This window comes from Monodelphis domestica, chromosome 4 (assembly GCF_027887165.1).
Source record: "Monodelphis domestica isolate mMonDom1 chromosome 4, mMonDom1.pri, whole genome shotgun sequence".
Lineage (NCBI taxonomy): Eukaryota > Metazoa > Chordata > Mammalia > Didelphimorphia > Didelphidae > Monodelphis > Monodelphis domestica.
Window position 1 is genome coordinate 139707663 of NC_077230.1, and position 22689 is coordinate 139730351.

At 33.7% G+C, this 22689-nt stretch overlaps 1 protein-coding gene across 7 annotated transcripts in view; it reads right to left on the reverse strand.

Annotated features, from left to right (window-relative positions):
• Positions 1–22689, reverse strand: part of LRP1B (LDL receptor related protein 1B) — a 2480145-nt gene that overhangs the window by 401750 nt on the left and 2055706 nt on the right. For all 7 annotated transcript variants that reach the window (XM_007494117.3, XM_056797188.1, XM_056797186.1 and 4 more), the window contains 2 exons: positions 3815–3998; positions 1308–1393 (listed from right to left, as the gene is read on the reverse strand). In XM_007494117.3, coding sequence (XP_007494179.2) covers positions 1308–1393; positions 3815–3998 — 270 coding nt within the window. The remainder of the gene's footprint in view (positions 1–1307; positions 1394–3814; positions 3999–22689) is intronic.

The following is a 22689-nucleotide window of genomic DNA, read 5'->3' on the forward strand; positions in this document are numbered from 1 at the left end:
AAGGCAGATTTCCTCAAATGTAAAATAGAGATAATAACAGCTTATGGCTGTTGTGAGGATCAAATGAGAAAACAATTGCAAAGCACTTATCACTGTGCCTGACATGCAGAAGGTGCTAAATAAATGCTTATTCCGTGCCCTTTTTACCTTCCCACCCCCCACCTCTGACATGTCATGTTACTTAGGTCATGGATAGGAATGTCTATGTAAGTTATTCCCTATTAAAACAACAACAACAAAGAAGTTGGGGCAGCTGGGTGGCTCAGTGGATTGAGAGCCAGGCTTATAGACAGGAGGTCTTTGGTTCATATCTGGTCTCAGACACTTCCTAGCTGAGTGATCCTGGGTAAGTCACTTAATCCCCATTGCCTGGCTCTTGCCACTCCTCTGCCTTGAAATCAATACACAGTTTTGACCCTAAAATGGAAGGTAGCCATTTTAAAAATGGTCAATTAAATGTTATTTTATATATTTCGGTACACTTGAAAAGAAATTTGCAATGGGAAGCTACTGAGTCTGAGGAAGGTATTTCTGGCATTATTATATAACTAGGGAGCAAAAAAGAATTATGGGCTAGGATTTGGGAAACCTGAAGTTGAGTCCCATCTTCTACAATGACCAAGCCATGTTAGCTCTAGTATCTTTGGTTTCCTTCCCTATAATAAAAATATTTGAACTACCTACCATACAGTGTTACTTTGAGAAAATACTTTGCACACCAAAGTTTGTTAAAAAGCTGAATTATTCAAGGGTATAAACTGCTCCAAAGTTGTGAGAAAAAAAATGGAACAGTTGCAGTAAGTGTGATGGTCCTGATATGAATGAAATCCCTTTCTCAAGATCAGAGGTGCATTTGCATCCAAGTAAGGTTCATTTTTAGTCTAGTTACATTATAATGAACTCCAGACTGGTGCCATGTTCAGCCACACCTTTCAATGCTAGGCCAACTCAAATGCCGTCTCATCTATGAAATCTATTCTGAAATTCCAACTAGATATAATCTTTCCTTCTTAAGAGAACCAAGAGCAATTTGTAACTGTCTTATACCACTTTTATTTTCCACCATATATACTAGTTACACCTGTTATCTCCATCTTAGACCTAGTTCATTGATAGCAGGAATAAAATCTTATTTTCTTGATAACCCTACATAGATATGTGAATCCATTACTATAAAAGTTTCTACATTAAGGTAAAAAACAACATTCACATTTTCCAAGTTGTGATGGTGGTGATTGCTTCCTAATTTATATCAGCAAACAAAAATAAAACCATGTTAAAAATCAGTCAAACTCGTGCCACTGTACCTGTTTCAATAATGTATAGTTGGATCCATCTGTGCTAATTTTTCTTATTTCATGATGGTCTGCAAGAATTAAGAAGGGCTCTTCATCTAAATCCATGGAAAAAGAATACATTAGACTACCTTTGTCAGCATTGTTAGCTTTTTTTACTGTTTTTTTTAGCTGTGATGACAGTGATGTATATATATATATAATATATATATGTATGCATATATATATTATATATTTATATATATGGTATATATATATAATTCAATATATTATTGAATTATTAATCACAAATAGTCAGAAGATCTCATATTATAGATATCTCTCAAATTGTAGAGAGATAGAAGCAGCTTAATAACTTAAACATAGCCTCCATGAATCAGGTAAAGTTTTAAGGAGCTAATTTAGTGCCTACTAACAGTCAGTCTGTCATCGCTCTTTTTCATCACTTCTCTTGATAATTTGGGGATTTAAAACCAATTATTCAAGGCACTATAGTTTTCTCAGACTAACCATTGGACTTTATGTTATCTATAAACCACATTTAATGCATATCTCAACCCTGGAGGCAGACCCATACCCCAAGACAAGTAATAGTCACTACCATTCCACTCCTAACATAGTCCTGCATTCTACAGAACATTCTTACAGTAAGGAAACGTGTTCTTTACCCTTTTAAAGTTATTCCTTTAACTAATGTTTTTATTTTATCCTTACTAGAGAAATAATAGTATTTCTAAAAGTTGTCCATTTTCTTAAGGAAGATGATCAATTTCTTCTAGCTTCATTTTCTCTAGTTTTCATTATTACAGTTCCTTTTGCTCTTCATCAGATGTCTTATTTCCTAAATTTTCATCATCTTGATTTCCTCTCCATCCTACCCTAGTTTCATAAATTTCTTTTTAAATTGTAAACCTAGAATTAGACAGGATAAAGATTTGACAAGTTTCTAAATATACTGTCAGGCTCTCTTTAGTCTTTTCATCATTTAGTCTGACTTTCTAGTATCATTTTAGTAGCATGATAAGTGGGTCATTTAAGAAAGATTATTTGAGATATCATTTATTTGGACAATTAGCCTAAAAGCTAATTGCTTTCTTTTATAGAATTATTTTTTTCAAAATGATCTGTTTACTTAATTAGCCATATTTCTTTAATTTTAGAGCAAGTACTATACATATTGATTGAGAGTGGTATAGTAAATAGATAATCTTGTCTCAGTATCAGAACTCAGTATCCTGAGTTTGAGTCTAATATATCCTTACTATATGACCCTAAGGAAGTCACTTAACCTTTTAATAACTAAAGAAACTTTCTATAAACTGAAGAATAGCCTTTGGTTTTCAACAGCAGAGTTCCTTTAGATCAATGAAATCTCTCTCTCCCCAAACTATAAATTAGTATATGTTTTCTGTTTTGCTAGCCATGTTAGCATAAAAAAATTTCTATAGTATGTAAAGTCCCATCTTACTTTTTTTTAAAGCTCTAAGCTTTTACAACTAAAAATTGTGATAATTGTGATGATTTACTAATTATGGTTTTCCTAAAAAAGTTTTCTTTTAAAATTTGAGTTTTTGAGCAATATAAGTTGCTGTTTCATACACAGTCATTTGTAATGCAAGAGATGATAAACTTCTTCCAGTTATTCATATGGGGGGGGTATCTATGGCATTGGTACATTATTTATAATCCTACATTTTAGTCAATAGCCTTCTCCATGTCCATCTCTAAAACCTTTACCTAACCTTACATAAAAGAGCAAATTCAAATAGTTTTGGGATTTAATTCCTTCCATTTGTAACACCATAGTATTAATGGAAGTTCTAGCAAGAAGAGAACAGGGGGATGGTTAGTGGACCTGGAGAATCTACCAATTGGTTGCTGGGACAGTCCCCAAATAACCAAGAATGGAACAGAAGAATGATTTTGTTTTACCTTTAGTGACAGAGCTTTATTAACTAGTCAAAAAGTAGTTCCTCTCTCTACCTTGTATCTTCCCAAAAAGGAGTAAAAAAATTCATCTTTAAGTAAAAGGGGAGTCTACCTTTTTCATGATTTAATTTCTCATTAGTTTAAAATGAGAAACTAAAGTTCATTTAAAAAAATTAATCTTAAATATAAAAGTAAGGCATGAAACACTGTCACAACTTTATTTTTTGATGGAGCAGAAAGTGAATTGGGCATTACAGCTCAGAGCTATGTTCTAGTAAGCTATTTAACATTCTAGGCCAAACTTGTTCCCAAGAACATGTGATTCAGCACTGATGCCAGAGATATTTTTTTCTGTTGCTTCTGAGCACTCCCAGAGCCCAGTGAGCACTTAATAATTCAAAATATCCTAATACACTATAATTATGCATAAAGTAATATGTGTAAAGAATATAAAATTATAGAGAAGCAGATTCCCATATGCTAGTAAACCAGAAATATGCCAAAGGAAAATAGGCAATAACCGAGTCTTCAAAACTCAAAGTGATTATTTATAATAGTTGTTGTGTCCTTGGATAAATCCAATGGCCTACCTGAGAGTGATTTGCAGCCAGTTGGGTTATCTGGTTGTATTTCGTACCCATCTGTACAGAGGCACTTATAGGTTCCATATGTATTTATACATTGTTGACTACAAGGAAATCCTGATGAGCATTCATCCATGTCCACACATGTTTTGCCATCATCCTTCAGTTGAAATCCAGGCCAGCATTTACACTTGGGTGAAAAAAAAATCAATGTGTATCAGCAACAGGGGCTTAGGATGTTCATATTCACAATTCAGGTAAACTTAAATAAAATGAAATAACTCACTTTTAAAACAATAAATTGATAGGTATAATATCCATACATTATTTATGTATATCACAAAAGTATAAATCTCCTAGCTATCACTCATTACCATCATTACAGAATAGCTTATGAAAGCAAAGCAATGTCTGGGTACAGAGAAGAGGTGGGCAGATTGACATGAATATAGGACACCAAAATTTGTGTTTCTACCTTCAGCACATAGGAGATAAAATTACTCAGGACCTGGTTAGCAAGAATAATTAATTAAAAAAGCAAGCTACATGATCGTTCCTTTTGCTGCCTCCTGTTCTTGCACCCCAGGTGAGTTCCCCATCCCTGGCACCCCTGGGCTTTCCCCTTCCCCTAATGGTGACCTCTACAGTAGAAACTGATCAGAATCCTGAAATCTCTGTCTCCTTCCCTGGGTTTCTCCTTCAATGTAGTTCTCTCTCCATCAACTGAATCTGTCTGAAACAGTTGATACGAAGGTGACTTCCATGCTGCTTTCCCTATGGCATGTTTTGTGCATCTGCCTAGGACACCAGAATATTCAAGCTCTGTAGGAAAGACTATCCTTTCTTTAGGAATCATTAAAAATAAAATAATAAGAGCTAAACCTATCTATAAAGCTTTTAGTTTATAAAACACTACAAATATAACCTCAATTGACTCACGCACCAATCCTGGGAGGTAGGTGCTATCATTCTTCCCACTTAATAAGTAAGAGAACTTCAGCTGAGAGAGATAAAGTCACTTGAGCAGGGTCACGTTGCTAAAAAAAAGTGCCTTTGGTGCGTATTAAACTTCCTTAGTTTAAGTCTGACATGCTACCCACCATACAATGTCGTTTTCAGGAAAGAATAATCCTTGCTTACTTTGGCTTCATGCAAAGGGTGTTCATACATATTATCTCTTCTAATCTTGACAACTATATGAAAAAACAACCATTACTCTACTCATTTTATAATTAGAAAACTGAGATTCATTGAGGCCAACTGACTGGGGACCCAAACCAATTCTTCTGATTTTTACTACATGAATTACATTGACTCAAAACTAATATCAAAGATTTTCTTTAATTATCATGGAGTTTTCACTCTTTTGGTTATTGTAACTTCCAACACAGGTATTAACAGAGATGAGGTGCTCTGTAAAATCTGTGGGTTTGATATTATTTGATAATTCACACATTGCTTTCAACTCATCTAGAGAAGCATCTGTTAAAAGTTGGACAAAATTTGTTGTGCCAGTGACCTCACCAAGCTATATGCTCCAAGTCCCTCTCTTCTCTTGGAGACAAAGCAAGTCTGTCCGATCTTGCTTTACATCTTTCCAGCAAGTGATCAGTCAGTGCACAATGAGGAACCAACAAAACATGTTGCTCAACAATAATTGTTGATGAAGACATTTTTAACTGTTATTGCCCCAATTTTAGAGTGTTATTCATGCAAAGAAAGGCAAGAATGTAAAATTAAGAGCAGAATAAAATAGACAGCTTGCTACTGTTACATGAACCTAGGAATTAAAAGTCAGAATGTTGTCTATAAGGAAAAATGCTAGAGCTCATGTTTAGCTGGAAATACTCATGTAAGACAAGATTCTTGTCATTAAGGGAAGGTAGTTCTGGGGAAAGGATTCATACATTTCTCTTTTAGCACATTTTTATAGGAACAATAAAAATAAAGGTCTTCTACAGATATACATATTTTTCATTATAAGAGAAAAAGCAAAATTATAATCTGTGAAATAGAAATATAAATAAATTATACATACCTGCATACTCATCATACTCATATCTATGCTTGTATGCATGTATGTATGTACATACGCAGAGAAAAGTTAAGTAGGAACAAAGATAGGGTTGAACCTCGCTTTGAGAATAAGCACTTGGCAGTTTTCTTTGGGGACTGACTCACAGGGTTTCCTATATACTATACCAAGAATCTGATTTTGTCACTGTCTTTTTTTAATTTTTAATTTTAAAATTATTTATTTATTTTTCCCATTTGAATAAGTTTATTTAGTCAATTTAGAACATTATTCCTTCGTTACAATAATCATATTATTTCCCTCCTTCCCCTCCACCCACTCTTCCCGCAGCCAACACACAATTCCATTGGGTATTACATCAGAACCCATTTCCATGTTGTTGTTTACACTAGGACGTTCATTTAGAGTCTATATCCCCAACAATATGCCTTCAACCCATGTATGGGAGCAGTTTTTCTTTGGTGTTTTTACTCGCACAGTATTTCCTCTGGATGTGGATAGTGGTTTTTCTTGTAGGTTCCTCCGAATTGTTCAGGATCATTGCATTGCCACTAATGGAGAAGTCCATTACATTTGATTGTACCACAGTGTATCAGTGTCTGTGTACAATGTTTTCCTGGTTTTGCTCCTCTCACTCTGCATCACTTCCTGGAGGTTGTTTCAGTCTCCATGGAACTCCTCCACTTTATTATTCCTTTGAGCACAATAGCATTCCATCACCAACATATACCACAATTTGTTCAGCCATTCCCCAATTAAAGGGCATCCCCTCATTTTCCAATTTTTGGCCACCACAAAGAGAGCGGCTATGAATATTCTTGTACAAGTCTTTTTCCTTATTATCACTTTGGGGTACAAACCCAGCAGTGCTTTGGATGGATCAAAGGGCAGACAGTCTTTTAGCACCCTTTGGGCATAGTTCCAAATTGCCCTCCAGAATGGTTGGATCAATTCATAACTCCACCAGCAATGCATTAATGTCCCAACTTTGCCACATCTCCTCCAGCATTCATTACTTTCCTTTGCTGTCATGTTAGCCAATCTGCTAGGTGTGGGGTGATACCTCAGAGTTGTTTTGATTTGCATTTCTCTGATTATAGGAGATTTAGAGCACTTTTTCATGTGCTTTTTAATAGTTTTGATTTCTTTAACTGAAAATTGCCTATTCATGTCCCTTGCCCATTTATCAATTGGAGAATGGCTTGATTTTTTGTACAACTAGTTTAGCTCTTTATAAATTTGAGTAAATAAAGCTTTGTCAGAGATTTTTGTAATGATTGTTTCCCAATTTGTTGCTTCCCTTCTAATTTTGGATACATTAGTTTTGTTTGTACAAAACCTTTTTAATTTGATTTAATCAAAATTATTGATTTTACATTTTGTGATTTTTTCTACCTCTTGCTTGGTTTTAAAGTCCTTCCTTTCCCAAAGGACTGACAAGTATATTATTCTGTGTTCCCCTAATTTGCTTAGTTTCTTTCTTTATATTCAGGTCATTCACCCATTCTGAGTTTATCTTTATGTAGGGTGTGAGGTGTTGATCGAAACCTAATCTCTCCCATACTGCCTTAATTTTCCCAGCAGTTTTTTATCAAAAAGTGGGTTTTGGTTGCAAAAACTGGAATCATTGTGTTTATCATAGACTCTCCTGCTGAGGTCATTTACTGTAAGTCTATCTCACTGATCCTCCTTTCCGTCTCTTAGCCAGTACCAAATTGTTTTGATAACCACTGCTTTATATTTTGAGATCTGGGACTGCAAGTCCTCCTTCCTTTGCATTTTTTTTCCATGATTTCCCTGGATATGCTTGATCTTGTATTCTTCCAAATGAATTTTGTTATATTTTTTTTCTAATTCCCTAAAGAAGTTTTTTAGTAGTTCAATGGGTATAGCTCATAATAAGCAAATTAGTTTGGGTAGGATTGTCATTTTTATTATGATAGCTCATCCCACCCATGAGCAATCAATGTTTTTCCAATTGTTTAGATCTAGTTTTAATTGTGTGGAGAGTGTTTTGTAGTTGTGTTCATATAGTTCCTGTGTTTGTCTTGTCAGATAGATTCCTAAGTATTTTAAATTGTCTAGGGTGATTTTAAATGGAATTTTTCTTTCTAATTCTTGCTGCTGAGATAGATTGGAGATATATCAAAATGCTGATGACTTATGCGGGTTTATTTTGCAACTCTGCTAAATTTGTTGATTATTTTGACTAGTTTTTTGGTTGATTCTCTAGGATTCTTTAAGTATACCATCATATCATCCACAAAGAGTGATAGCTTGGTCTCCTCATTGCCAATTTTAATACCTTCAATTTCTTTTTCTTCTCTAATTGCTACTGCTACTGTTTCAAGTACAATATTAAATAATAGGGGTGATAATGAGCATCCTTGATTCACTCCTGATCTCATTGGGAAGGTTTCTAGTTTATCCCCATTGCAGATGATGTTTGCTGATGGTTTCAGATATATACTGTTTATTATTTTTAGGAAAGGCCCTTCTATTCCTATACTTTCTAGTGTTTTGAATAGGAATGGGTGTTGTATTTTATCAAAGGCTTTTTCTGCATCTATTGAGATAATCATGTGATTTTCGTCAGTTTGCTTGTTAATATGGTCAATTATGCAGATAGTTTTCCTAATGTTGAATCATCCTTGCATTCCTGGTATGAATCCTACCTGGACATAGTGAATAACACTTGTGATGACTTGCTGGAGTCTTTTTGCTAATATTCTATTTAAGATTTTTGCACCTATATTCATTAGGGAGATTGGTCTATAGTTTTCTTTCTATGTTTTCGACCTGCCTGGCTTTGGGATCAGTACCATGTTTGTGTCGTAAAATGAATTTGGTAGAACTCTATCTTGGCTTATTCTGTCAAATAATTTGTATAATATTGGGATTAGTTGTTCTTTGAATGCTTGATAGAATTTATTTGTGAATCCATCTGGACCTGGGGATTTTTTCTTAGGGAGTTCTTTGATGGCTTGTTCAATTTCTTTTTCTGATATGGAGTTGTTTAGGTAATTTATTTCTTCCTCTGTTAGTCTAGGCAATTTATATTTTTGTAAGCATTCATCCATTTCACCTAGATTGCCATATTTGTTGCCATATAATTGGGCATAGTAGTTTTTAATGATTGCCTTAATTTCCTCTTCATTAGAGGTGAGGTCTCCCTTTTCATCTTGTATAATGTCATTTTGGATTTTTTCTTTCCTTTTTTTAATTAGACTGACTAGTACTTTTTCTATTTTACTTGTTTTTTCAAAGTATCAGATTCTACTCTTATTTATTAAGTCAATAGTTCTTTGACTTTCAATTTTATTAATTTCTCCTTTGATTTTTAGGATCTCTAATTTAGTCTTTGTCAGGATTTTTAATTTGTTTGCTTTCTAGTTTTTTTTTTAATTTGCATGCCCAATTCATTGACCTCTGCCTTCTTAATTTATTAATATATGAACTCAAGGATATAAATTTGTCCCTGAGTACTGCTTTGGCTGCATCCCATAGGTTTTGAAAGGATGTCTCATCATTCTCATTTTCTTCAATGAAGTTTCTATGTTTCTATGTTTCCATGGTTTATTCTTTTACTAACCAGTTTTGGAGAATCATATTGTTTAATTTCCAATTAATTTTTGATTTACCTCTCCATGTACCCTTACTAATTATTATTTTAATTGCACTATGAGGTGAGAAGTTTGCATTTATTATTTCTGTCCTTTGGCACTCATTTGCAATGTTTTTATGCATTAATACATGGTCAATTTTTGTGAATGTACCATGTGCTGCAGAAAAAAAGGTATATTCCTTTTTGTCCCTATTTATTTTTGTCCATATGTCTACTAACTCTAATTTTTCTAAGCTTTCATTCACTTCTCTTACCTCTTTCTTATTTATTTTTTTTGTTTGATTTATCTAGTTCAGATAGAGGAAGGTGCAGGTCTCCCACTAGTATAGTTTTTCTATCTATTTCATTTTTGAGCTCCACTAGTTTCTCCTTTAGAAATTTTGATGCTATGCCATTTTGCGAATACATGGTGGGTACGGATATTTCTTCATCGTCTACACTGCCTTTTTATCAGGATGTAATTACCTTCCCTATCTCTTTTAACTAGATCTATTTTTACTTTGGCTTTGTCAAATATCATGACTGAGATTCCTTGCCTTCTTTTTATCAGTTGATGCCCAATAGATTTGGCTCCATCCTCTTACTTTCACCCTATGTGTATCTACTTTCTTCATGTGTGTTTATTGTAGACAGCATATGGTAGGGTTTTGGATTCTTATCCACTCTGTTATTTGCTTGTGTTTTATGGGTGAGTTCATTCCATTCACATTCAGAGTTATGATAACTAGCTGTGTATTTCCCAGCATTTTGCTTTCTACTCCTGGTCCTGCCTTTTCTTCTTTCACTATTTCCTTCTACACCAATGTTTGTCCCCCTATAATCAGTCCCCCTAGTTCCCACCCTTATTTTACTTCCCTTTCTACCCCTTCCCTTCTTATTCCCCCCCTTATTTTCCCTGTAGTCTTTCTAAAATTGACCCCCCACCCTCTCCCTCCCTTGTACTGCTTCCCTCCCCACCAGTCCATTTGTTACCCTTCTACTCCCCTATAGTGTGCAAATCTATTCTCTGCCCCAATAGATTGGATTGTTCTTCCCTTTTGGGGTCAGTTTCAAAGCACGTAAGAGTTGGGTATTTCCGATATCTAACCTCTTTACCCTTCCAGTGTATTGATATTCTCCCCCCTTACACTATGAGCTTCTTTGTGACATATAAATTTACCCCCATTTTTTTCTTTTCCCATTTCTTTTAGTATTAACCTTTTTTTTAGCTCTAGTTGTATATATATATATATATATATACACACACACACACACACGTATATGTATTTATGCATGCATATATCTATATACCTATTTATGTCTTGTCCTTTCATCCTATACAGTTTGTCACTGTTCCCTCTAAGTGTAATTCTTCTAGTTGCCCAGGTGATAACAACAGTTTTTAAGAGTTACCAATGACCTCTTTTCTTATAGGAATACATTTAATTTTAACTAATTGAGTCTCTTTAAAAAGGTTTTTGTTTTGTTTTGTTTTTCTTTTTACCCTCTTTTTTAATTACCTTTTGATGATTCTCTTGAGTTCTGTGCTTATACATCAAATTTTCTGTTCAGGTCTGGTCTTTTCTTTACAAATGCTTGGAATTCTTCTATTGTATTGAATTACCATACTTTCCCCTGTAGGAATATAGTCAGTTTTGCTGGGTAATTGATTCTTGGTTGTACACCTAGTTCCCTTGCTTTCTGGAATATCATATTCCATGCCTTTTGGTCCTTCAGTGTGGAGGCAGCCAGATCCTGCATTATCCTCACTGTGGTTCTGTGGTATCTGAATGACTTCTTCTTGGCAGCTTGTAATATCTTTTCTTTGGTCTGATAGTTTTTGAATTTGGCTATAACATTTCTGGGTGTTGTCAGTTGGGGATTACATACAGGAGGTGATCTGTGGATTCTTGGAATCTTCACTTTTCCCTCTTGTTCTAGAATATAGAGGCAGTTTTTCTGAATAATTTCCTGTAGTATTATGTCCAGGCTTTTTCTTTTGTCATGGTCTACTGGTAGACGAGTGTTTCTTAAATTGTCTCTTCTCGAACGATTTTCTAAATCGTCTAAATTGTGAATGAGATGCTTCATATTTTCCTCAATTTTTCATTCTTTTCATTTTGTTTTATAGTGTCTTGCTGCCTTGTGAAGTCAGTTAATTCCAGTTGTTCTATTCTGGTTTTAAAAACTGGATTTCATACCTGGCTTTTTGGTCATCCTTTTCCTTCTGGTCTGATTTTCTTTGAAGGTCGTCTTTTATCCTCTTTACCTTATATTTCCATCTCCTTTGTCTCATTTTTCATCTTCTTTGCCTCATCTTTCATCTCCTTTGCTTCATTTTCCATCTGGTTGATTTTGGCTTTCAAGACACTATTTTCTCATTTTATTTCAAGTGCCTTCGTTTCCAGATAACTTATATTATTTTTTAAGTTCTTTTCCCATTTGTCTTCAGCCTCTCTTAATTGTGTTTTGAGTTCTTCCACAGCCTGTATCCAATTTGCTGGGATTTCTGATGTATCGTTTGCTGATCTCTCCCCCTCTGTTCCATTTGCTGAATAGAATGTGTCTATTGTAGTTTCTGTCTTCTTTTTCTTTTGTTTGCTTATATTCACCCCTTCTTTACCCCCCATTTGTCTGTGCTCTTGCTCCTTTAATTTTTTTAGTTTGTTTTATTTTGGACGCTTCTGTCAGTTCCCCCTCATGGAGCTTTAACAGACGATCTCTTGGTGTAGTCTCGGTGTAGTGTAGTAGGGAGGGTTGTTGGGGGGTTTGAGCTTCCCTGTCCTCTGGAGGCTTTTGATTGGATTAAAGTCTAGCAGTCAATGAGGATGGGTGTGGAGCCTGGGCTTCCCTGAGTTCTGGAGACTTTTGATGGGATTAAGTTCATCTTAGTTGGGCTGGGTGTGCTCTGAGTCCAAAACCTCCTGGAAGTCTGGAGCAAATATGGAGGATCTCCACAGCTCTGGCCAGTCTGCCACGTCTATGCTCCCTCTCTAGCTCCTTCCCCGCCGTCTGTGTTGGACGCTCTGAACTTGGCACAGTCCTGCACTCAAGGTACACCCTCCAGACCAGCACCTTTCCCCCTCCCAGAAGTTCCCGCCTCCGCTGGAGTCTCAGTGTTCTAGTTAGGATCGGGCATGGGTCCTGAAACCTTCCTACTGTTTACCCCTTAAACCTGAGTTTTCTTGAATTCCTGCTTTTTGGGGGGCATACCTTTTGAATTAAGTCCAGAAGGAGGGTTCCTTGGCTCTGTCATGTTGTTAAGTTTAATTTTCAGTCCCTTAGAAGCATTCAGTTTGTGACCGGTAAGGAAGGGTATTAAGAGATCTGAACTTCTGCTCCTTCTAGGCTACCATCTTGACTCTGCCTCTTAATTTTTTATTTTTAAGGCAATGGAGATTAAGTGACTTGCCCAGAGTCACACAGCTGGGAAGTATATGAGGCCGGATTTGAACCTAGGGCCTCCCATCTCTAGGCCTAGCTCTCAATCCACTGAGCTACCCAGCTTCCCCGACTATGTCTTACTAAGGTAAGTTTTAGAGAGTTGCCTAATGCTTGGACGGGGTTAAATGTTGTGCTTAGAAACTCAAGACTAATGAAAGTAATAGGATTTGAATCTGGGTCTTTATGATGTCAAATTCACTGCTTTGTCCATGTAGCCTTAGCTCTCACTGTAAATGATAGCGTTTGAGGCAAGTGCTTTGGGGGGCATCTTTCAGTATCTATCCACCCTTCTTTTGGGGTCAGCTGCCCTGATCATCCCACCCATAAATCATACATACATTTTTCTCTACTGAATTATTCTGAAATTTTATTTTTTGTTAAAAAATCAGCTTTACCTCAATACTGCCTTATAATATCTTTTGCATTATTGCTTTTAAAAAACATTTTCATTTATTACAATAGTGTGTGCTGTAAAAATGGAGACTTGAATCCAGGACTCCAGTCCCCAGAAGTCCTTGCTCACTTCCCAGAATGCTTTGTAATCATACTGAACTTTCACCTGGGCGAGATCACAAAATATTATTTAAAGGAATTCTCCACCTACTGAGCTCTTTTTTCTACTTTCGCTGCCCAGCAGACGTGTCTCTCATGATGTGAGTGAAATTGAATTGGGCCTCTTGGCCCACCTAGCACGTGCCTTTCTTACTTGTATTTTCTTAAATTCTTAACCTTTAATAAACCTCATAAAAATATAATACTCCTTGCAGAGAGAAACTAATTTCTTCCTGCCTCAGTTTTCCCCCCAAATTTTAACTGTTAGAGTGCAACTTCAATTTTGATCACCATATACTCTCTCTAAGACCCTCATCTCCAAGTGACTGAGTATAAAGTAGTTACTTGAATATTTATTCAGCATCTCAAATACAATATATCCCTAAGTGAGATTATTTTAATCACAAAACTCACTTGTCCTTTTAGATTTAATATTTATTTCCATTTTATCATCTTTCACTAATCCTCCCATATTCCAAACACTGTAGATTTTACCATCTCCCTTACTTTTTAATATGCAATCATTTATTAACACTTGTCATTGTGTTATTTATGACATCATATATTAATTTCCTCCTTTCTAGTCCCTAATAAAGCCATATAATAATGGTCTTCATTTCCACCATTGGGAACAATTACAAGTGCCTCTTAATAAATATTCTTACTACACTTTAATCCTCCCATCCATTCTTCATAGCAGTGCTAGATTAATTTTTCTTATATTTAAATTTGATCATATGATTCCTCTGCTCAAAACCTTTAGTAGTTTCCTAAGGAATACAGTTTAAATGATTTAGCTTGACATGATCCTCTATAATCTGTCCTAATGTGTAGTATATTGTTGATTTCTTTCTACATTCTATTTACTCCAAGCAAACTAAGATATTCTCTGCTATCCCTCTTATAAGCCCAGAGTTTTCCCACCTTTGAAAATTTTTTAAATCAATCATTTATTTGTCATTTATTGTGCCTTTCTCATATGCCAGGCACTGTGCTGTGCAAAGCACTATCATTAAAAAGAAAGGTGAAAAAGAAAAAACAAATCAAAAACAGAACATGAGAGAAACAATTGCTACAAGAAATACAATCCACTTGTTAAATTCCTACTCTTAAAAGGCAATTCAAATGGCAACTCTATTAAGCCCTCTCCGCTCCCTTAGTCAGTAGTAATGGTATCCCTATATAATACATTTCTTATTATTTTATTGTATGTTTCTGAATAGATAGCCTATTACAATCCCTTAAAGTCCGTAAATGAAAAAATTACATCCAAACTTTCTCTTCCAGTACAATACTCTAAAAAGAGCTTAATCAGTTTTAGATGGATTAAATCTTTATGTCTCTCTAAACCTATTCAGTTCAACCTATAGATCATAAAAGGAGAATTGACTGACATGATTTGAAAGCCTGGATACTTACTAAATATATATTTCTTTACTTTGTCCTTAAGCTAAATCCAAGCTCTCCCGGGTGTAAAATTCTGGTTCATATAAGATCTCTAAGGCCAGGAAATAATTTAGCTTAGCTCCAAGACATTTTAAACTTTGAGATGCAAAATGTCCTGCCTTCTGGGTGCTATCTAGGGTAAAATTATAAATGTACCCATTAATCAATAGTGGGTTGTATTTTCATAGTCACGGTCTGGTATTTTCCTCAAAATACTACTTTATTTTTTTTAAAAGGGCAAAAGAATGAATTAGAAATGGTTAAAGCCAATGAATGATAAATTCTGGGAGTTGGAAAAGATCTCATAGACCTAGTCTAACTTTTTCCTAAATAAGAATGTCCTCTTCAATGTACCAAAAAATAGTTTTATAGTTTTTGATTAAAGAATTCTATTTAGGGAAAACCAACTGTCCATGAGACAAACCATTCCATTTCAGGATACTGTTAGAAATCTTTTCTTATAACAAGCTTAAATTTGCCTTTTGACAACTTCTGTTCAGTTCTTTAAGATCAAATGCACTAGGACTCCGTACATTCGGCTTTTTGTTTGATAATCTCTTTTGTAACTAACTGGTAGCCTTTCAAACACCTGACCTGTCCCTCCTAAGTTTTCTCTTAACCGAGCTAAATTAAAATGTTCTGCTAAAGGGCAGAATCCAGGGATAACTATAGCAATATATGTTAAATCCAAAGTGAAGTATTTCATAGAGTTATCTATTGCAGGGTCAAGGTAATGGTAGAGATAGGTAAATGTGTGTCTAATGTATATGTTTATGTATTAATCTATACATAAACCTAATAAACTTCCTAAATATGTAGTCATTCTGTACCCTTTTAGCTGGTATCTTTGCATTATATACTTTGGACATTATATAATTTGGATTATATTTTGGATCTAAAAATCATCAGCATAGAAATGTTTTATCTGAAAGTTCTTAGAGAATTAACAAAGTAAAAAAAAAAAAAGAAAAACAAATAACCTACAAGTTGCTTTTAATAGCCATCATCAATTTTTGGAGCGACTATTTTCCTTAGACATAGACACAAGTCCCATCATCTTGCCTGCTGTGGTAAACCAAGGAAGATCAGCACTTTCCTTGTGCAAGAGATGATAGAAAAATTAAAGATGATAAAACAAGGTATTACTATAAAAGGCAAAAAAATTAGATCAATTGATGCTGTGTTCAGAGGCTGCAAGAATGAGTGTAAAACAGATTAGAATTGAGAAACAACTTAGAAGACATGCAGGGCTGGTATAATCTCAATGCTTTTCTAGCAAAATTTAAAGAGCAAATGTCTTCATAGCCCTAATGAAGTTTCTCACAATTGTATTGCATATATTAAAATACTTTTGAGAAAATAAATAAATTGCTAAAATAACAATAATGATAATCAATAGTACTTATATGACACTTTAAAGTTTTCAATGTGGTTTTTCATGTGTTAACTCATTTGACACTCATAACTAACCTATATGATATTTTTTATTCCCATTTTACATATGAAGAAGCTGAGGCTAAGAAAATATGAGTTGCCCAAGGTCACTTAGGAGAATTTGGGGCAGGATTCAATTCTAGTATTCCATCCACTGAGCAACCTGGCTGCCTCTACCCACTAACTAAAAATTAAAAACTTTAAGTCATAATAATTGCATTATATTTTATAATCAGCACTCCCTCATCAAAGTTTTCATTGATAGAATTGTGTGGTGCTTTTTCAAAATGTTATTATTCTAAAGAAAAAAAATTCCTCTCAAAAGCCATCACCCTTTCAAAATGAAGGGGGAAAAATTTAACAAAAATAGTACCTCCCAATGAATTATACTTTCTCTTGAAGAAAACTTTATTTTCCCTTCAAAAGCATGTAGGGGAAATGCAAAAATTCAGATATAAAATTAAGAAATATTAAGCCCAAGAAAACTTTAGATCAATATAATAATGTAAAAGAACTAATTCAAAAAAGAATTATACTGGCACATTTGGGTGCCCCCCCCTTTTTTTTTTTTCAAAAAACTGTTGATTTGGTCTCCTTCTCTGGACCTAAAATCCACAACCAGACTTTCAAGAAGATAATCAAGGTTCAATATTATTTTTATTCTCCTTGTGATTCATTGTGGTTGGAGTTCATGTGAGAGTAGGGAAGTTAATAACAGAATTTCCTAAGAAATATCTTTCCCAGAAACTCCAAAAAGGGGCAACCATAAAGTACATTATCAAATTCTATTCTTACCTCTTAATGAATCTTATACTTTGTTTCAGGTTTTCCCTAAGCCAATAAGAACTCAAGGCAAGTAAAAGATGATATTTTACAATTCCAATTACTTTAGCTGTAATATACCCACCAGAAGCATATTTCTTCCCCTAGAAGTACATTTATTTAACAGTGAATTATCCCTTTTTGTCAAAATGAGATTCTTACTTTGCTCAAAATGTTATAGCTCCCTTTGGAATTGTTAAATACATTTTATTTGCTTTACCACAAACGTTCAAATGTTTTACAGGCCATAAGGTCTGAATCTTGCTTTTGTAAGCAATTTTGATTTTATCATGCAGTTTAAAGGAGTATTTTTATAACATTGCACTAATATTGTAAAGAGAAATTAATGGGTTATTGAATATTTCCCTCATTGCCCTAAAATGATGGTTTTAAAAAACCCATCAAGCTATTTTTAAAACAAAAGTCATAAACTTCTTATTTCACATATCTTTTTTCTTGAATTTCATTTACTAAATTGTCTTATGAAAGTACATTTTTATAATATATGCTATTTCAGATGATGAAGTCAGACTTGAAATTCGTGATCCTAACATTATTATAGGCATAAGGTGCTTAAAAAGGCTTTGCACATCTAATGTACTATGCTCCCTTGGTCCTTCACTTGGGTTTCTTCTATCTAAGGTTCTAGTTTGGCCACCTTGAGCTATAGGAAAGAAAAGAAGGAAGGAATAAGATGGAGGAGAATTACACAGATGATAATCACAAATGTAAATGTAAATTTGATGAACTCACTCATAAAACAGAAATAGATAGCAGAGTGGATTAAAAAACAGAATCCTATATTTTGTTTATAAGAAACACATTTGAGCTGCGTATATCCACACAGGGTAAAGGTAAGGGCATGAATCAGAATCAATTGGCCTTTAAGAAAGGTGTAAAAACAAATTAAAATAAAGCACAAGTAGCAATCATGATCACAGACAAATTTAAAGCAAAAAATAGATCAAATTAAAAGAAATGCATAAAGAAATACTATCTTGATAAAAGTTATTATAGAAAATGAAGTAATTTCATTATTTAACATATATGCATCAAATGGTATAGCTTCCAAAATTTTAAAGGAGAAATTAAATGAACTTCAGGAGAAAACAGACAGTAAATCTATACTAGTGGGGGACTTCAACTTTCCCATATCAGGACTACAGAAAACTAATAAAAGATGAACAAGAAAGAAGTTAGGGAAGTAAATAAAATTTTAGAAAAGTTAGATTTAATGGATATATGGAGAAAACTAAAATGGGATAAAAAGTAATATATTTTCTTTTTAGTAGATCATAGTATATGCACAAAAATTGATCATACACTAGGCCTATAAAGTTCACAACCACAGGCAGAAATAATAAATGCATCCTTTTAAAGTTCACAATGCAATAAAATTTATAATCATCAAAGGTTCATGGAAAGCCAAATTAAAAATTAGTTGTAAAAGAAATAATCTGATTCTTTAAAAATATCTAACAGGATTAAAGAATGAATAGGTTCATTACAGAGAATGGGAAGGAGACAACATAAAGTTTATAGAATACAGTCAAAGCATTACTTATGGGAAAATTCATATGTATAAATGTTTATTCAATAAAATAGAGAAAAAGATTAATGAATTGGGCAAATAACTAAAAAAAAAAGCTAAGGAAAGAACAAATTAAAAATCCCAATTAAAGGCTAAATTGGAAATCCTAAAAATGAAAGGAGAAATTAATAAAATTGAAAGTAAGTTAACTATTGAACTAATAAATGAGAATAGCAGTTGGTTTTATGAAAAAACAATAGAGCTTTGGCTAGTTGGATCTAAAAAAGGAAAGAGGTAAACCAAATAACCAGAATAAAAAATGAAAAAGGTGAATTCATCACTAATTAAGAGGAAATTAAAGCAATCATTAGGAGCTATTTTGGCCAATTATATTATACGAAATGAAACAATCTAGGTGAAAAGGATGATTATTAGCAAATATATAAATTGTCCAGTTTAATAAAATAGGAAATAGAATAATTAAATAATCCTATCTCAGAAAAAGAGACTGAACAAACCATTAATGCAATACCTAAGAAAAAATCCCAAGGACCACGTGGATTCACAAATGAATTCTATCAAACATTTGAAGAAAAATTTACTTCGATACTACATAATCTATTTGGCAAAAAAGGCAAAGAAGGAGTCCTACCAAATTATTTTTATGACATAAATATGGTGATCATACCTAAGTATTATCCCCAGCTTTGGGGATAAGAACTCAATATTTGAAAATAACTATTGAGAAAATTGGAAAACAGCAAGGCAGAAACTAGGTATAGACTAATATCTCACACCCTATTCAAATATAAAGTCAAAATGAGTATATGATTTAGATAAAAAGGGTGACACTAAAAGTAAACTAGGGGAATATAGATAGTTTACCTGTCACATCTTTGGAGAAGGGAAGAATTTATGACCAAACAAGAGACAGAGAACACTATCAGGCATAGAATGAATAATTTTAACTACTAAGGTTTTACATAAATTAAAACAATCTAACCAAGATTAGAAAAGAAACAAGAATCTGGGAATTAATTTTTATGAGAATTTTTTTTGATAAAGAGCTCATTTCTCAAATACATAGAGAACAAAGTAAAATTTATAAGAATATAAATTATTCCTCAATTGTTGATTAACAAATACTCAAAGGATATGAGTAAGCAGTTTTCAGTTGAAAAAAAATCAAATCTATCAATAATCATATGAAAAAGCATTCTAAATTCTTTAATTAGAGTAATGCGAATTAAAACAAGCCTGAGATGCCACCTCATATTTATCAAATTGGCCAATAGTTGACCTTAAAGGAAAGTAGTCAATGTTGAAGGAGATGCAGCAAAATTGGTTTACTAATGCACTGTTAGTGCAGTTGAGAACTGATCCAATCATCTGGAAGACATTTTGGAACTATGCCTAAAGGACTATAAAATAATGTATACCCTTTGATTCAGTAATACCATACTACTAAGTCTGTATTCCAAAGAGATTTTAAAATAGGGAGGAAAGCCCTTATTTGAACAAAAATACTTATCATACCTCATAGCAAAGAATTAGAAATTGTAGGCATGTCCATCAGTTGGGAAATGATTGAACAATTTATGATATTTGTTGGTAATGAATGGAATACTGTTGTGTTTTAAGAAATGATGAAAAGGATGATTTTAGAAAGATCTGGAAATGCCTTTGTAAACTAAGATGAAGTGAAATAAGCAGAACCAAGAGAACATTATGCACAGTAACTACAATATTATGGAATAATTAACTGTGAAAGACTTAGCTATACTTAGTAATACAATGATGCAGGACAATTCTGAGGAACTTATGAGAAAGAAAGCTGTTCACTTCCAGAGAAAGGATTAATGAATTTGGAATGCAGATCAAAACACATGATTTTCATTTTAGTTTATTTGGGTTTTTATTTTGAGGTTTTGGTTTTAAAAGATTAAAAGAGTATTCTATTACAAAATTGAAAAGTATGGAAATATTTTGCATAATAATGCATAACTCAAATTTAATTTCTTGCCAACTCCAGGAAGGGGGAAGGAGGCAATTTGGATCACCTAACTTAGGAAAACTTGGAAATTTTTTATTATATGTAAATTGATTAAACAAAATATCTTTATAAACCCCTCTTTCCCAATGAAGGTTATTGAAATAATCCAGAGCCATGGGAATGAGTTTGGGAGTTGAAAGCAGTGGAAGAGGGAGAGACAGGACTCTAAAAGGTTGATTTCAACTGGAATAAATAGGAGGATATATATATATATATATACATATATATATATATAACATATACATATAATATATTGCAGAGGTAGAAATGCCAGAACTTCATTACTAACTGAAAATGAAAGATGAGGTAAAAGAAAGTAGTACTAAGTTTTTGAATATTAGAAAAGGAATGAGTAACTTGCATGTCTTACACATGATGTCATTAGAAAATATCCAAAGCAAATTTCCCTAGATAACAGTATCTATGACTTTTTAAATGTTTTAATACAAGACCTTTTAAGTGGTGTAAGGTATCCCACTGATTTTCCATGCATTATAGAATAGATGCCATCAAAAGATGGGTAAAAACAATTAAAATATTCAATATAAACACATGGGTGGCTACTTTTTATGTTACTATGTGATATAATGTCTTCTTTTTACATTACTGAAATGATCAACTCAAAACCTGAAGGAAGCTTCATATTGTAATAATTTTACTATAATCTCAATATCTTCAGATTATTATCCTGGATCAATTGTATTTGTTAACATTATTCTGTCACTTATTTAAGTTTCAAATTTTTTTATGAAAATTAATTTTTGTATATTGATCTCATTTAGATTCTTCCTCACTGATTGCTTTCCTTTTCATTTTTTCACTCTTCTTGAACACTGAGCTAAACTGTTTTTCAATTAATCAGATGGAATTGTTTCTATTCAAAGGAAGTAGGGTCTAATAAAAAGAGCCCTAGACAAGGAGTGAGGAGATGTAGTGTCCTAATATTGTTCTGTGGAATCACAGAATTAACTGTGGAATCACAAGCTACTCCACTTCTCTGAAATTCAGTTTACTCATCTGTATAATAGAGGGAGAGTTTAGCCTGAAGTTCCATTCCTCTCTAAAGTCTTGACCTTGTGAAAAGGAATGGAAATGACTGGATCAAGCTGACTTTCTTCCTTGATCCAACCTTCTTCTTAAAGCTGATTTCCTTCTTGGAGTTCCTAGCCCCAGAAATTCAAGGCCTTTTATAGTGTCTTCATGCCCCTTCCCCTCTTCACAAGGGCCAATCACAGCTTCCAAATTGCCCAGCACCGCCCAGGGGCAGTGTTTGTGGGAAACACTTCTCATTTCATTGTCTTGATCTGCCTCTCTGTGGGGCTTTTCCTTCCTGTCTTCTGGAGAGAAATCAATTCTCGTTGAAGGTTGACAAGTCCTAGCTGAGTCGAGCACAGGAGCAATATTTAGTTAAATAGATTAATATCTTTTCTACCCTTTTGTGTTTCTCTGATTTCACTCTTTCTACCTCTTTTGTAAATAAAAGCTATTAGAGTCATTTTGACTTGGAGCAATAATACTTTGAATCAGCAACCACCATTATTATTTATAATCTTCATATATCTTAATCAAACCATTAATTTTAATTCTTACACCCTAAATATCAATCAAGTAATTTTTTTCCATATCTGGGTTATTTTGATCTCTTGCTCAGACCAAGGGTGAGTTGGAAATAGTGATTGAAATATCTAATGCATTTCTCATATTTGTTGTTATTCAGGTGTTTCAGTAGTGTTTGATTCATTGTGATCCTATTTGGGGTTTTCTTGGCAAAAGATAATATAGTGGATTAACATTTCCTTTTCCATCTCCTTCTCTATCTTATTTTACAGAAGAGGAAACAGAGGCAAATAGGGTAAAGTGACTTGCCTAGGTTCATGTATCTAGTATCTAGAGGCAAGATTTGATATCAGGAAAATGAGTCTTCCTGCCTGCAGTACTAGGTATTCTATCAATTGCACAT